General features: G+C 38.9%; 2 protein-coding genes across 9 annotated transcripts in view; one reads left to right on the top strand and one right to left on the bottom strand.

Moving 5' to 3' along the window:
- Positions 1-4658: 4658 nt before the first annotated feature.
- Positions 4659-14836, bottom strand: LOC108259859 (tubulin epsilon and delta complex protein 2). 5 transcript variants are annotated; one of them, XM_017459633.3, is made up of 11 exons: positions 13857-14605; positions 13480-13578; positions 13336-13388; positions 11099-11404; positions 10906-10975; positions 10769-10822; positions 8616-8694; positions 7309-7441; positions 6915-7013; positions 6158-6345; positions 4659-5654 (listed from the first exon to the last, which is right to left on the bottom strand). In XM_017459633.3, the coding sequence occupies exons 2-11, from the start codon at positions 13575-13577 to the stop codon at positions 5502-5504; spliced, it is 1233 nt and encodes a 410-aa protein (XP_017315122.1). In that variant the 5' UTR covers position 13578; positions 13857-14605; the 3' UTR covers positions 4659-5501. The 5 variants fall into 5 exon arrangements, with proteins under 5 accessions (XP_017315122.1, XP_017315112.1, XP_017315092.1 ...); XM_017459623.3 differs by lacking the exon at positions 13857-14605 and adding an exon at positions 14751-14836 and having other exon boundaries at positions 10906-11404; XM_017459603.3 differs by having other exon boundaries at positions 10906-11404; positions 13480-13595.
- The window catches only part of cfap70 (cilia and flagella associated protein 70), a 22234-nt gene continuing 20389 nt past the window's right edge, over positions 14745-16589 (top strand). Inside the window, exons 1-3 of one of the 4 annotated variants that reach the window (XM_053673942.1) lie at positions 14745-15137; positions 15297-15480; positions 16468-16566. In XM_053673942.1, the coding sequence (XP_053529917.1) occupies positions 15078-15137; positions 15297-15480; positions 16468-16566 (343 nt within the window). In that variant the 5' untranslated portion in view covers positions 14745-15077. The remainder of the gene's footprint in view (positions 15138-15296; positions 15481-16467; positions 16567-16589) is intronic. The other 3 variants (XM_017484438.3, XM_017484430.3, XM_017484447.3) reach the window with 3 other exon arrangements.

Genomic DNA, 16589 nt, shown 5'->3' with positions numbered 1-16589 from the left:
TTTTAAAAAATTAGAAGCCAGTGAGGCTATTGGAAGCCAGGTGGAAACTTCCTCTACTGTACTCCGAATCCAGTACTGGCTTGAGAAGAGATGAAGCCTAGATCTAAACAGTCCGATGTGAAACTACGTGCAAAAGGAGCATGGCCAGCAACAAAACATCCCTACGTGCAAAAGGAGCATGGCCAGCAACAAAACATCCGAAGTCCCCGTGCAGTCCTCCTCTCTTTCTCTGCTGTGCAGTGTTATAATAGTCTGCACTGTGAATCAGCAGCAGCATGTTGAACACTCTCCCAGCTGGACTGCGTGTGGGTATATAATGTGCCAAAGGCAGGGGGTGGAGTAAAGAAGCAGTGAAGGGGCTGGACAGTGGCAGTGATTGGCTGAAGCCACAGTGTGACGTTGAATACAAGAGCAGAGGAATGGGGATCAAAAGAAGAGCTGGAAAGAAGAAGAGAGGGTGGGAGTTAACCATTCAAATGCTGTCACACTCTTGCTTTTTCAGGGTTTGCTGCAGCCGTCCTTCCTACAGGAAATGGCATAACAAATACATCCCAAAAGGAACAGATCATATGAGCATGTAATGGCATTAAAGACACAAGAATATTGTGTCAAATCCTACAATCCCAAACAAATTTCCATTTTTATCTGTGAGCAAACAGAGGGAATTCCATGTGAGAGCACAGCTGAGCACTGCATGCTCCCTCTGTGACTGATTAACCCCCCCCCCCCCCCCACACACACACACACACACACTCACACTCCTGTGTGCGCCCACACACCCTCACCCACCCACGCAGCAGCACACAAAGGCAGGTTGTCAAATGCTTGGAAAAATGGCTTCGTATGGACATCCATGTGGAGTTTCTACCCGATCTGGATACTGAGGGTTTTTTTTTTACCCCCAGAGATGAGAAAATCAATTCAGAGACACAAATCTCAGCTATGGGATTGGCGAGAGCGCATGATGTTAGAACGAGAAGTCGTGATAGTGAAGCTTGCCATATCAGACAATTATAACGCTCTATATTCGATGTTTCATTCAAAGGTCACAACTAGACTACCAGTGACATGAGTGTTATGATAAAATGTTAGAAAAACCCAAGAGACAAAGCATAATTGAAAAAGTTGAGGCAAAAGTTGAGTGCATCTTATTTTACAGTGCATTCCTATTTCATCCTACTTCGTTCCATGCGTGTAGACTTTGGACTATGAGACTGTATCAAATTAAACACAACCAAATGAGTTAAAAGTTTAAGAACTCTTCCATAAATAAAAGAGATTGAGCACTGTCCATTGTGTTATCCTGCATGTGATCAAAATATACGGTTTATCCCTCAAGACACTAATATTTAGAGCATCGCTATTTTGGTAAGTGGTTCCATGCAGGGTCTCCACTACAGGGCTAACCAAGTAGGGGCAAACTGTATGTTGAGTGCAAACATCGTAATTGACTGCAGTGACTCAACACTGGCAGCTTTAACTTCACACGCCAGCATATACAGAGCATAGAGTGGAATCACAGAAATAGGGTTAGATGGGGCAAGATGTGGTGGTATACTGCAAATAGAGGGCAGGTGTGCTGTTGGTAGGGGTGCAGATGGAAAATAATAAAGAATAATAGATTAAATTAAAGTGTGTCCCAAAAATGCTACTATTGGGAAGCAGTTAACATAACTATGCCCATTTTTATTGATTGTAGCATTATGTGGGTGAACTATTCTCAGGAGAAATGGATTTATACATGGCAGCAGGACAGGACCAAAAGTGGGGCGAGGAAACGGAAGGTGTTCTGCAGTCTGACCAGTGAACAAGAGAGATTTAAAAATAATAATAATAATAATAATAATAAAAAACACAACCACATTTTTCCTCTGAACTGTGAGATCAGGGCACTTTTCCTGTTCTGGCCATCCTTTTCCACAGACTAACAAAGCTTTTCCAATAGACCTTCATGTTTAATCAGGATTCTAAGTGGCACATAAGTGACATGGGTAAGTAAGCTAGAAGTGTACACTACTTAGCAATGGATGGCACACTGACACAGACTACATGACAAGTGCAGGCAAGGGGAACAAGCTGAACAACTACTTTATGCTCAATCCTGAGTTAGTTGTTGGAAGATTTGTGTCTTGCCCCACCCCCTCTGTGATATTACATTCATCCTGATTTATCACATGGTTACACTACCAAGGATAAGTAATAGCAATGTTTACCTGCTCAGCTAGAGCAAGAAATAAACAAAGTCCCCTATTACCCAAGTTCATCTATATGGTTACACCACTGCAATATGGATTCCTAAACAGAGATTATGTGTCTCTTAAAAGGGGCTGAACTTGTACCAGACTGAGCTGGATATAGAAGTTAACCTAAAGGGAGTTGAGATTTGACTTCTCATGTCTGAAAATAACCAGTCAAAGTATGCTTTGATCAAGTCATCCATATACGATATATTTTCTATTAATTGTAATAGCAGGATAAATAACCTTTATGAAATACACACACACACACACACACACACACACACACACACACACACATATATATATATATATATATACACACACACACACACACACACATACATACATACACACACACACACACACACACACACACACAAAAGTGTTTCATCTGTGGATCCTCCTGAGAACAGGTGTGTATATACACAGTGACAGTACAAAGTAGAGCTATAGGTAATGTGACAAGAATTAAATCCACCTTATCATTTCAAATGTAAAAATTAAATATTTTTTATAACTTACATATTTAAAAATGGGACATGTTAGGCATATAAGTTTAATTTATAGTAAATTGTACAAAACGGAGGGTGCACGGTGGCATAGTGGTTAGCACGCTCGCCTCCCCCGGTCCAAAGACATGCATGGTAGGCTGATTGGCACGTCCACAGTGTGTGAATGTGTACGTGATTGACACCCTGTCCAGGGTCTACCCTACCTTGCGCCCCTGTAGGATAAGTGGTATAGAAAATGGATGGATGGATGGGTGGATGTACTGGATGGATTATTTTGACAAGGGTTAGGGAAATCTGGCAGGCCTGAGTATGTGAACCAAGAAGCAAAGATCATAACCAGTGAGAACTCTTTGTGTCAGACAAACAAACACTCATTTATGCCTTTGAGACACATTATAGATCTTGGCTGGTGGATTTACAGAATGATCAATTTCACTGCAAAAAAAGCATCACCATCATGTTTCATGACTGCATGGAATTACAAGCCATACAACATGGATACCTACCCTGCCTTTCTTTGATTTAAAATCAGATCAATGGATTGATGATATAAGGATGAGCATGCTGGTTTAAAAGTGACTGAGCTCATGTCTGTGGGGTGGGTGTCTCATCTGTTGTTTGTCCATTCTGTTGTGCTCTTTTTTGGTTTCCCCCTTTTCTTTCTGAGTCATTGAGAAAGGAGGAGTGCATGGGGGCTGGAGGAGGCTCCCACCAGCGCCACCTGTCCACCCCATCTGTATCAGCCTACATGGCCAGAATCTCACTTTCACCTACAGGAGTCTGGCATAAAGAAAGACATAAACATAAGCCCTCATACAAGCCATGGACTGCATTGATCGCACTGAGTCCACTCCACACTGATGACAAATCAGACTCTCATTGTATTGCAAAGAGCAGGATGAGTCACACTGTTGAGCTGGCAGCATGTTTAAAACTATGTTGTGCATAAAAGCTATGTAGTAGACATAAAACAGTGCATAAAACTAATGTGTCATTCACATCTCCTTTGTAACCAAGGAAACATTTACAGATTGGTTCATGGTGCTGTACATATACATGATTAGTTTGAGCACAGACCTTCTGTGGTGCTCGAAATGCTTCTTATCTCAGACTGACTCAGCTGCTGGGACTCCCACAAAACATAATTACTACACATTACACTGTCCAAACAATATCACCAAGCAGACTTAAAAATAACCTGTAAGTGTCTAAACATGTATTGTAATTATATATTATGCTTATTTATTCATTTAGCGAATTTATTTTCGGTATTTAAATGACCAGCTAAAATTCATGCTTTGTCAAATCTATAAATAAAGGGGTTTAAACTAGAAATGAAAGAAGCTTAAATTAAAACTTGCTCCGGGCATAAGAGATGTTGAAAATAAGAAAGCTGCCAACTGAATGTAAAAAGTGTGATGCAAAGTGCCCTCCACTAATATTGGCACCCTTGGTAAATATGGGTGAAAAATTGTGTTTATTGTTTAACCGGTTGATCTCTTGTTTAAAAGAAAATATTCATACTTTATCAAATTTGAAAGCAAATGTTTCCCATTCTTACAGCCATATCTGCTAGATATCTTACAATGCCTTTATTAAATCAGGCATGCAGAGCAAAAAAAAATAGGCAATAATGTTTGGAGCAACTCTATTTTTAGGTAGATTGTAGAATAGGGGTATATCCCTCTTTATTCAAAAACAAAGGGAGATAAAAAAAAAAATTTGTACCTAATTATAGATGTAATGTCTCTTTTTGTAAAGTCTACTGTGGCGTTCATAAATGTTTGTGTATGGTCTATAAGTGTGTTCTTAAGCGCTCCTCAAATTAAATATGGGCTTCACTGATCAAAAACAGAACGTATCAGAGTGAGATAGAAAAAGGAAAAATCGACCATTATTTCACCTATGAAGTCAAAAGTAGTAACAGCACTCGGATGTCATATTTATTTGTAGTCAGACTGTTTTTGTGTGTTTAGACAAATACTTCTTTTTAAATAAAAGGTTTACACACTTGAGAGGATATAGGATGATAAAAGTCCCCTGACTGTTATCTGCAGATTTAAAATGCTAAAGTTAAATAAATCTAATATGTTCCTAAACTCATTGCAAAATTGTGATAAATCATGACTGTTTTAGGCATTATACAACAGCCCCCAATCCAGGTGTTTGAGCTTCCCTTATTGGATGTTTTACTGCTTTCCTTGCTCTTGATACAAACACGACAACATATCCTATCTATTTAACAAGTCCTTCATTTGTAAAATCTATGTCATGGCAAAGGTACATAACAGGAGGGCAGGCACAGCTTAACCTTCAAACTAATTTGTAACATGGTGCTCTCTGCTGGTAAAAGCTCAGCAAAACATGACTCATGAGACATAACCCACAACATTTATATTACTGATCTTAATATTAATGCTTGAAATATAAAAGGCTTTGGATGAGCCTCCAAATCAACTCCTGCAGTGCGGTGATTTAAAATTATAAGTAGAAAAAGTAGAAGAAAAACAGCTGTTCGTGGCAGCTGGCAGCTTTATTCCTGCTACATCCGAAGCAGCTGCAGGATCTTGGCTGCCAGTATTTAACCCAGTAGATTGAGCCCAGGCAATTGAGCAAACATCTGTCAAACACATCTACCAAAAAATCTGTTCATATCAGGTTTAGGAGGACCGTATCTGAACGGTTAGGACTAAATAAGTGTAGTTTCATCACTTTGTCCACTTCATAAGAAAATGAATGTTATCTTTCTTCATGTTTGAGTTGAATCAATGTCCAAAACCAGGCTGGGAAACTGAGCACCTCCAGCTCCCAGAAGCGAATACACACCACGAAGTGCAGTAGCACTAGGGCGCCCCAATGAAGAAGACTCATAGGAGATCAGATCTGCGAGTTCACAGATCGCCTGTAATAAGGAATAAAAAATAAATTTAAAAAACTGTGTAATGGAATTAAACACAATTAGAACACTTTCAGGTACCAAACTTAAATTCTCCTAAAAAAAAAAAAAAAATTTAATTGAAGCCTTCTTTTGAGGTAACAAAAGTGAAATGCTTTCAGACAAGGGGTTTAAACTAGACATGAAAGGAGGTGAAATTAAAACTTGCTTGAGGCACAAGGGAAGATGTTGAAAATAAGAAAGCTGCCAACTGAATGTAAAAAGTGTGATGTACAGTGCCCTCCACTAATATTGGCACCCTTGGTAAATATTAGCAAAGGCGGCTGTGAAAAACTGTTTAACTTTTCAATCTTTTCTTAAAAATAAATAAATTAATAAATAAACAAAATTTAAAAATCACAAAAAGCCTCTGCTCTCATGGATATACTGAACCTAATCAATAAATCAGTGAGTGACTATAGAACAGCTGTGGTTCAGGATTATGAGCTGTGAGAAACATAAGCTCTGACCTGGTGCACGCGGAGCTCCAGCTTCAGCTGAGCTACACGTAGTCTCAGACTGTGCAGCTCTTCTAGCTCGCCTTCGCTGCTATAGGCCAGTATGGGGGGAAGGCAGGGTTGCTCCGAGTCGTGCCACTCAACCCTACTACGCAATGGACACAATGCCCCATGACACCATGCCATCTTCCTATCCCAATCTGAAACCATATTACAATAAAACCTACATCCAGGATGATGCCATTCTAGCAGCTGTGCTTTTAATCAGTGCCTTTATCACTGCTTATTTTCTTTACTTCACCAGTTGCAGCTTGTTTCTCAGATTAAATTGACACTTTGTTGCCAGTTGAATTCAGTTCATCTACCTTGTACCTAACTTACCACTGTATCAGGTAAACCTAACATAAGTACACTTCGTTGGTATACTATTACTGACTGTAGACCATATGTTACTTTGCAGCCCTTTCTCACCCACCAGTCAATGGAAAGAGATTGCTTCAGGCTAGTTTTATCAAACACCTTATTTGGCCTAGCTAGATGTACAGTTACAGAGTATAGCTTACCTGTGGCTATGTTTACATGCAAACATATTTACCAATCTGACTGATTTAAAGTGTTTGAGTATCCTCAACTATACTCTCTGTAGACAATCTTCTTGTTATATGCATGGTAATCTGATCCAAAGTTAGTGAATTGAATACGCATGCAGATTGGATTAGTTACTGAGCTGTTTGTTTGTGTAACTCATCAGACAGGCACCATTATGTACCTTTTTTGAGGTGATGAGCTTCGTTAATGACCTGGATCATCATTTTTTCCAGGCCTGCCAGCATTAGCAGAGACTCATATTCCTTCTCTGTTGATGGTTCTGTTCACACAAATAGAGTACAGGATATTTTCACACACAGTATCCATTGAGACAGCACTGACTTGCCTTTTAAAAACCGCCAGAATATAAACCACATTATTACTGTGGTGTTAAAAGAAATGGGAGCATTAGATCAATTATCTGCTGAATGAGCTGCCTGAAAGTCACATTATTCCCTCTAGTCTTGTGGCTCATCTCGCAGTCTCTCCTCCTACACCCTTCTGCTCCAATCTCTTGCAGACTCCCTGAACAGCGTTCTTGCTCGCTCAAGTCTGTTCTTTTAATAATTTACTACCTGGACTCCATCCCAGTTGGTAGCTTTGGAGCTCGGCATTATAGCAGTGAGTGAGGTCCAGCCCTAGCTGTGTAAGGACATCTAGATCTGCTTCCATGGCTGTTATGTGGACAGAAGCCCATTCTGTGGGAAACTGGTGCATTTAGAAGTCAAGGAACCATAACATGCTGTTCAAAATAACCAGAGTGATGTGCGTGACCAATGGCTGGCTTGAATATGCAAAGGGTAAAAAGGAATCTGTATCATCATAACAGAAGATAAGGCCAATTAAAAATACATATTAAAAACAAATTAGCACCATAATATTGCATAACATGAACTGCTTAAAGTAGTCACTGATTCATTCGTGTTAATGTTTTATGACTCAACTTAATTGTAGCTGTTGCAAAGCCCCTGTTTTTCAATGCTCAGGTCCCAATCTTGGTGCTCAGGAACCTAATTTTATTATTATTATTTTTTTTTAAAAGTTTATATCTACCTGCAGATATACACCTATGGCAAATAATTTAAACTTGCCTAAATGTAAGGAACCATAGCCCACCTGACGATATGTTCACTGACAGGTTACACATAATGCCACACAAGCATGTCCACAAAATACAGCCAGAACCATACAGGCTTCGCCCAGTCAGGTGGCCACCTCCCTTCTTAGATGTTTCATTGATTTAAGACCATTACATCTCTAGAGGGCTCACCATTGCAGACTGGCATCCCAGGTGCACCGTCTCTGCAACCGATTAACCAATGGCCATTTTGGTGGCCAACAGATGTCCTTCCTTTTCACCCGTAACTACAGGCTTCTTTAGCTGCTTCTGAGAGTTCTTGCCGGTGTCCCTGGCTTTCCGATTGGCCGGATTCCCAGTGCCCTTATTGTGGATTTAGCCAGAGATCCTCTACAGACAACTTCCACTGTTTTTCTGTTCACAAGTCTTTACTTGCCATACTTTCTACCTCAGAAGCTTTCCAGGTAAGTCAGACTATGCTGACAGTGCTGACCATTTCAATTTAACATTAAAAAAAAAATCTGAAATCTAACACAGGGGTGTAATACATTGCAATAAGGGTCTAGAATAAAATAACTTTGTGCTTAATAAAATGGTTTAAACCACCGGTTGTTAAATTTCTACAATTTCCAGATTTCTAAACAAGTGCCTTTTCTTCAAACCAAGGTGTTTGCTTTACCAAAAGCATAATTTAGCTGCTCAACAATGCTAGCATCAGCTTGCTGAAGCCTTACTTTAAATAAATTGAGTTGAAAACAAAAGAAACAAGTCATTGTATAATTCTTCATCTTTAACCAAGGATACAGTGCTAATAAGTCTCTTCTTAAAGTGGTCTCTCTCTGGTACAGGCTTAGAATATTTGGTCAACATTTTATTCCACAGTCTGGTGATGGAGACACAATTGGCAAATTAGTTTATGAGATATTCAAGCTCAATGATGATAGAAGAAATCAGGATGGGGCAAATAATTTTTCACAGCACTGAATGTCTTCTGTTTGTGTACATTTTACATTTACATGTTATGGCATTTGGCAGACGAAAGATAAAACAAAAGCAACCTGAATAAACACAAAATACAGTTTTTAAATGATAATGTTATTTATTGAAGCAAGAAACTTATCCAATACCAACTGGGCCTGTTTGAAAATGTATTTGCCACCATAGTTACTAATTGCCCAAATCTATGAAACTGCATTCATAAAGGGGTTTCAGTTGGATTACATGTAACCAGGCCTGATTACTGCAAACCCTGTTCAATCAAATAAACACTTACATAGAACTTTTTTAACAGCATGAAGTTGATTAAAAAGGTCTTACCCAGTAACACACTATACCAAAGTTGGAAGAAATTCCAGAAATGATGAGGAAAAAGGTGATTGACATACATCAGTCTGGGAAGGGTTACAAAGCTAATTGAAAACCTCTTGGACTCCAAAGAACCACAGTGAGAGCCATGATCACCAAATAGAAAAAACTCGGTACAGTGATGAACCTTCCTAGAAGTGTCCGACCTTCCAAAATTCCTCCAAGAGCACAGGAACTACTAATCCAGGAAGTCACGAAAGAGTACAGCATCAAAGGACCTACATCAATAAAAGTCACTGTTCATGACTCCACTATCAGAAAGACACTGGGCAAAAATTGCATCCATGGAAGAGTGGCAAGGTGAAAACCAAAGCTAACACAGTAGAACATTCAGGATCGTCTGAATTTTGTCAAAACACACCTTGATGATCCTCAAATCTTTTGGGAGAATGTTCTGTGGATTGATGAATCAAAAGTGGAACTGTTTGGAAGACAGAAGTCCTGTTACATCTGGTGTAAACCAAACACAGATGCTTTGCTGCTTCAGGGCCTGGGCTTTAATTGAGGGAAACATTAATTCTGCTCGCTACCAGAAAATCCTAAAAGAGAATGTTCAGTCTTCAGTCCGTAAGTTGAAACTCAAACGCAACTGGATTATGCAGCAAGACAATCAGTACGTTTACATGGACAACAATAATCTGATATTAACTCGATTAGACAATACTCTGATTAAAAAAACTTGCATGTAAAGAGCAATTTTTTTATTACCTTAATCCGATTAAAGTCATACTCAAAGTAAACACAAATCGAATTAAGACAGTATTGGAGTATTCCTATTTTAGTCACATTATCGACATGTATTACAATCACGTACACACCTTAAATCACACTATTAACGTCGTGTGGGAGTTTACACATCATTTTGCGACAGGATACATACACACAGCAGTGCTCAACTGTTTTACAGCAAACAATAGAGCACGGCTGCGTCCAAAACCGCATACTTGCCTACTATATAGTAGGCGAAATACATGCATCTCAGCTACTATATAGTACGCGGTTTGGGACACAGCTCATGGCTTCAAGCAGTCGCCTATTAGCACGTATAGCATGATAAATAATTAACTGCACTTGAAGCGTTCATAAAAATTAAAAATAAAAACACCCAAAACTCTATACGGTACCATAACGAAGACCAACTGTATGTTGATACGTGAAATTCTGAAGGGACGTCATGACTGCATGGTGCAGTGACGTATTGACGTGTGATGTTAATCGATCCATGTTCTATAACATGTAAAACGGGAACATGAAAGGAGTATTCTGAAAGCAACTCATGTAAACACCTTAATCACAATATTGTCTTATTCAGAATAAGGTAAAAAATTAGATTATTGCTGTCCATGTAAACGTAGTCGGTGATCCAAAGCAAAGGAGTTCTAATCCTAGAAGTAAGTGAAAGACTGATCTCCAGTTATTGGAAGCGTTTGGTTGCGGTTGTTGCTGCTAAAGGTGGCACAAAGATAGGTGTTGGATAACCTTTTTTGCTTCAATAAAAAATAATAATAAATAAAAACTGTATTGTGTGTAAAACTATTTAGTATGAGATATACACAAAAACAGCACACGCGCACACACACACACACACTAACTTGTTCTTTTTGGCCCGTTGTGCCTGCCATAATGGTAAGGAAGGAGAGGGCACCCTGCAACAGAGAAAGTATGTAATGTTCAGAAAAATTCAAATAAGGAGCTACGGCTAATGCTAAACAGCAGAGGTTCATCTCACCATTGCTCTTTAGGAGCTGATGCTTCAGTTTGCGTTTTTAACTCCTGGCCTGAACGAGATGTCCTCTCTTCTGTAGAAGATAAACCGACGCTCATCATTCCTCTGTCTGAGTCTAGGGAACAACTTGTCATCTCACAGGGTTTTATTTGGACATCGACTCCTGTAGTTTTTTGTGTCAATAAAGGTTTCATACCCGACTGCTTCCCTTTGATGGTGGGCCGAGACAATGGTACTGCCTTGACCACAACCTGGCGTGCAAAACTGTTTAATTGTCCTGCACGCTGACGGGTTCCTTTCACCTCAGAGGATGACAATGATGATGTTTGTGGGTTTCTTATCTTATCACCGTCTTTAACAGCAGGAGCTTTACTATTGCTGCCACTTGAACGTGGCTTTTCTTGGTAATTCGAGCCAACTGCAGAGCTGCTGCGGATTTTCAAAGCCTTTTTCAAAGCTTTTTCTAGGAGTTCAACCTCTTGTCTCTCTGTCAGAGGAATGTCTGTTTACAAAAAAACAAAAACAAAAAAAAACAAAAAAATATATATATATATAACAGATGATAATCATACACTGTGAGTGGTTAGACAGAGAAATCAGGTGAAGGGAGAGTTTGGACAGAAGGTCTAACATGGATATCCCTCATCACACTAATGTAAAGGTCTACTCAGTGCTTGTGTACCTCACATAATGTAGCGGCTGCATGTCAGTGCTCTATACTGATACCTAGCGTCTATATTGTACTGTAGTGTTAATTACACCACTGCTGTTATGGAGACACAATCACTGTGCTTGGTTGCTACTAAATCAATGAACGATATGGCTATTAAAGCCAGAAAAGACAGTGTTTAGTTATCGTGGTAGCTGTATTTACTTCTTCAGAAGGTGAGCCTTGCATCTTAGCAGTACTTAATGACCAAACAAAATAGTTACCCAGCTAATACCCTATAAAACCCTAAAAAGCACTATTAAGGACTCAACACAGTTTTGCACTTACAGGCCTTAGGGCATCATTTGAGACAAAGCCTAATGAACCTTGTCCTGATGCGGACCAAACTGACCAAAAAAAAAAAAAAAAAAAAAAATCACTGTAGCAGAGCATTAAATGTATGAAAAAAACATTTGCGCTTATCCCATCACATGCGTTTATATAAATTATTTGGCTGAAGGCAGCTCATCAAGCCAGAGACCAGAGACTACACACTGAGCTCAAGATGTCTGATCAGAAAGCGGAGGAGTTGTTCTCAAAGACTTTTACAGATTTTTCATCAGGTCTGATTAATGATATGGTTTGTACAAGAAAGAAAATTCGACATGTATACGTTTATTCTGTTGTTGCCTTATCCAGTTAAAGACTAGCATATATTGCATAACAAAGAAAGCATAAGAAGAGAATACTTCATACTGTCTCTGAAATACACGTTTTACATTTACCTAGCAAACTTTTACTTTTAATGGTCATCTTAACTACACAAACACTTTACGTCGCTCGGGCACAAAGACAGGGACAAACTTATGTTCAAGCAAGCTGTTTTAGCATTTAATGCCCCTGGCTCTCTCTCAAATTTAAGATATCTTTAATTCCTAATCATTAAAGATATCCAAAAATACATTTTAGATATCTGAAACTAAAATATAAATAGTAAAAATACAATTGCCGATATCTTGAGCTGGATTAATGTCTAGTCCAAACTTAAAGATATCCCGATTACTTACTAATCAAATCTTATTGAAAGACATCTATAATGTAATTATAAATAATTAACTGCACTTGAAGCTTTCGTAAAATTAAAAATGAAACACCCAAAAGTGTATACGGTACCATAGCGAAGACCAACTGTATGTTGATACGTGAAATTCTGGAGGGAACGTCGGACGGAGTGGCGTGGGGACGTAATGACGTGTGCTGTTAATTGATCTATGTTCAATAACATGTAAAACGGGAACATGAAAGGAATATTCTAAATGTAACTCATGTAAACACCTTATTCACAATATTGTCTTATTCAGAATAAGGTCAATAATTAGATTATTGCTGTCCATGTAAACATAGTCCATTATGCACTTTGATAACATGACTAAAATAGAAATACTCCGCATGTCTTAATTCGATTTGTGTTTACTTTGAGCATGACTTTAGTCGGATTAAGGTCATCAATAATAGTTGTTTACATGGTAGTTTCTTAATCAGAGTATTGTCTTAATTGGGTTAATATCGGAATATTGTTGTCCATGTAAACGTACTGACTGTCTCATTCAAAACATATAAAGCAATGTGACTTGCTCTCATGTAAACAAACAGCACATTATGCACGAAATACAACAAGTAAATCAAGGAACACTCGTACACATCCCTGAGTGGAACTTTACCTGAAGTATAATGAAGGTTAATTTATTATTACTGGACTTTTCCATTCGAGTTCATTCTCTTACCATTATCTTTCACGCTGGTTTCCACTTCGCTGCTGTCTTTCACACGCGTTTTCCTGCCAAATGTCACACAAATTTTAGGAAAGCTTCATCAGCAAACGATTATCTTGCTATTGACAAGCACATTCAGCAATAAACACGACTTACATGGAGCCTAAAATGTCTTTATATTGGCGGATAGTTTTGGCGAGTTTTAGCTCCTCTGCTCTACACAGCTTGATCGCTTCATCCACAAGTGCAGACATGCTGAAAGAGAAAACAGCCTGTAAAATAATAGCAAATGTTTCAAATCGATCAGTGTGGACAAAAAAAACAGGGGTAGTGGTGGGTCAGTGGTTAAAGGCTCTGGGTTACTGAAGGTCAGGAATTCACTGCCAAGCTGCCACTGTTGGGCCTTTGAGCAAGGCTCTTAACCCTCAACTGCTCAGACGTATAAATGAGATATAAGTCGCTCTGGATAAGAGAGTCTGTCAAATGCCATAAATATAAATGTAAATGCAAGACAACATGGCTGGCGAACTTACATTTAGCTTCAAGTCACCCGCCAGGAAGCGGAATTTCACTCGTATCCGGTAAAGTTACATGTTTACAAAACAGTGCCATAAATCAGCATATCAGCTATGTTTTAACTAGTTCACGTTGTTGATAATAATGTATATCTTGCTACAGCAATCAGAAGCCGTCCAAGATATGTTTCCGTGCTCTTGTACTCTGTGTTCGGGGTATGCTCAAACAGAGCGTATCATTGTTCTACTCTTCTACACCACACACTAGCTGCTAAATAAAAGAGCGCGGAGATGACGTCATTTTGGACCGGAACCCGGAAGTTAGCAGCACACTAGTTCCCTCGACAAAAACCCAATATGAATTTCCCAAAGACTTTTGGATTATCGCAAAAATAAGCTCTGTCATCGACAAAAGTTTACAATACTAACAAGTTTTGTCCGTTAAGATAATTTTCACAAATGAACACAACTTTTATGAAGTTTGAAGCTTAAATACAATCGCCAGAAATAAAAAAGCTAAGGGTATGCTATAAATAAACTACAGCACGGTCACTCGACTTCAACGTCACCATCACCAAGCTTCAGATAACTTTTCCAAACTGGATTTAAAAACATTTTCCATAATACGGATTTACTCTGTGGATGAATCTTCATCCCATTTTTGTGGAAAGTGTGCGCAGTACACATGAACCAGTTCATCTGCAAAGACTTTTCCTGTTCGGCGTGATGACGTTAATGTCCCCGACAACGCCTGTAATGCCTGTAGCAACGTGTTAGCAATGGCTTTTTTCAATATGCGTAAAACCTTTTTTTTTTTTTAAAAAATAATAAATCCTGAGTGGGGTATTACTGGTGTATTTTATGTCATAGAATAAAACGTGAAAATATTTTCAGCTTGTGTTCACCACAGACCTTATTTCAGGCTTTTAACCAAAATCCCATTTTTAAAAACCTCATTGACTTCAGGGACGATGGAACCGGAAGGGATGAAATGTTAACTCATTTCCGGGTTTTGGTACTACAAAATGACGTCATCCCTCGCGAGAGCAGATAGCGTTACTATGGAAACACTGAGACGCATCGAGACACGGTTGTTTTAGAAGTAAGGAAAGAATAATAATAAACTTTATTTTATAAAGCGCCTTTAAAAGCAGCTTCTCAAAGCGCTGTACACAAAATAAACAGTACACAGAAAAATAAGAAGACCATTTTCGGGAGTGTTGATTTATCTGAGCTAACATGGATCAAGGGGCGAGCGGTGTAGCAGTGCAGATGACTGTATTGCGAGGAGAAAATTTGGTAAAAAGAAATAAATATTCTGTTCATTCCAGCTAATTATGTTACTTTAGCTAAGCCACTCAAACCTCCCATGCCCCTTTTCTATAAACATGCATATTTATTTTTAATAAATACGAATATATGTCTAGATATAATATTGCTGTTTGGCTGTGATTTCAGAGCGTTAACAAAAAACAGCCCTTTCTCAGCATTGTGCGTGCTGAGTTTAATGGTGTGGTGTTGGGAGACTCACAGAAGCTGCATGTACCTCTGGAAGAGGGCGTGAACTACAACTTCACCTGTGGCTTTGAATGTTCAGAAGTGACCCACACCCTGGATGATCTGGCACACAAACCCATCATATGTGAGTAGATGAATCAGTGTGTGAGTGGAGGAAAGACTTTGACGTTTATGATTTGGATAATTTACATCACCCTGCTTCTCATTTATTAGTCAGTAACATACAGTCAGTTATTCATTAGCCACTGAGGCTAGTGGTTCTCAAAGGGGCTCGCTGAGGCATAGTCAGGAGGGTCTGTTACATGAAATCACAATCCACCATTATCAAAGTTGTTATATTTAGAAATTCATTAGTCCTTCATCTTCAGTAACCAATTTATAATGTTCATCCTGGATGGAATGCCAGTCCATTGCAGGACACCATATACACACATTCATACACACATTCACACCTCAGGACAATTTAATGTAGCCAATACCCCTACTGGCATGTTTTTGGGAGGTGGGAAGAAACCAGAGGAAACCCATGCAGACATGGGGAGAGCATGCAAAACTCCACATAGAGAGTAATCCTAGCACAGGATCAAACCAGAGACCCTGAAGACGCTCCCTTTGTTCCATGCTATTATTGAGTCCTTATACCTGTGTGACTGGTCACTCCAATTTAATAGATGTAATCCAAACCTCAATAACGCTCCAAAAATGGGCCGTCACCTTGGACCTATTATGTTCTAGGAAGTTCAGAAATAAAAATGTTATGGATCTAATAACTAGTTAGATTTTTTTGTGACATCGGCAAATACATTTCTAAAATGTGATTACGATCAAAACTCACAGATATTCTCCTGTCCGTTTTGTCAACAACAACAAAAAAATCTTAGCTTTGTCTGTTTGCTGTCAAACAACATAAAAATAACATCTCCAAGGTCATACCATCTTAGCAGCTTTTAGATCCTGTCAGTTGTGATATTTCCCTTTTTTTTAACCAGAAACTATAGGCCTGCATACTTTTGCACAGTATTATGTTTTGTTTGTGTGTGCAGGCCTAATTGAATTCACTTTGCTTGGAGTAAAGGCTAATTGAAGCTTCTCTGTCTTTGTGACTCGTTAGTAACATTGATTGAGATTGTCCCAAAAGAAGAAAAACAAAAAGAGGCGAAGACTTCTGTCTTGGGCCAGGCTGTTGTGGACCTGCTCCCTCTGTTGCATGGTGAGACCAAATGAGCATTTGCT

The sequence above is a fragment of the Ictalurus punctatus genome, chromosome 2 (genome assembly GCF_001660625.3).
Source record: "Ictalurus punctatus breed USDA103 chromosome 2, Coco_2.0, whole genome shotgun sequence".
NCBI classification, from domain to species: Eukaryota; Metazoa; Chordata; class Actinopteri; order Siluriformes; family Ictaluridae; genus Ictalurus; species Ictalurus punctatus.
Note: the sequence above shows the minus strand (reverse complement) of the source record. Positions and strands in the feature narration are given on the sequence as shown.

Excerpts from the sequence above, each read along its gene's own strand:
- LOC108259859 (XM_017459623.3), bottom strand. The coding sequence starts at position 13,577 with ATGTCTGCACTTGTGGATGAAGCGATCAAGCTGTGTAGAGCAGAGGAG. Across the intron at positions 13,389-13,479 it reads AAAGACATTTTAGGCTCCAT|GAAAACGCGTGTGAAAGACA; the intron begins GTAAGTCGTGTT and ends GACATTTGGCAG. Across the intron at positions 5,655-6,157 it reads TGGAGCTCCGCGTGCACCAG|GCGATCTGTGAACTCGCAGA; the intron begins GTCAGAGCTTAT and ends TCCTTATTACAG.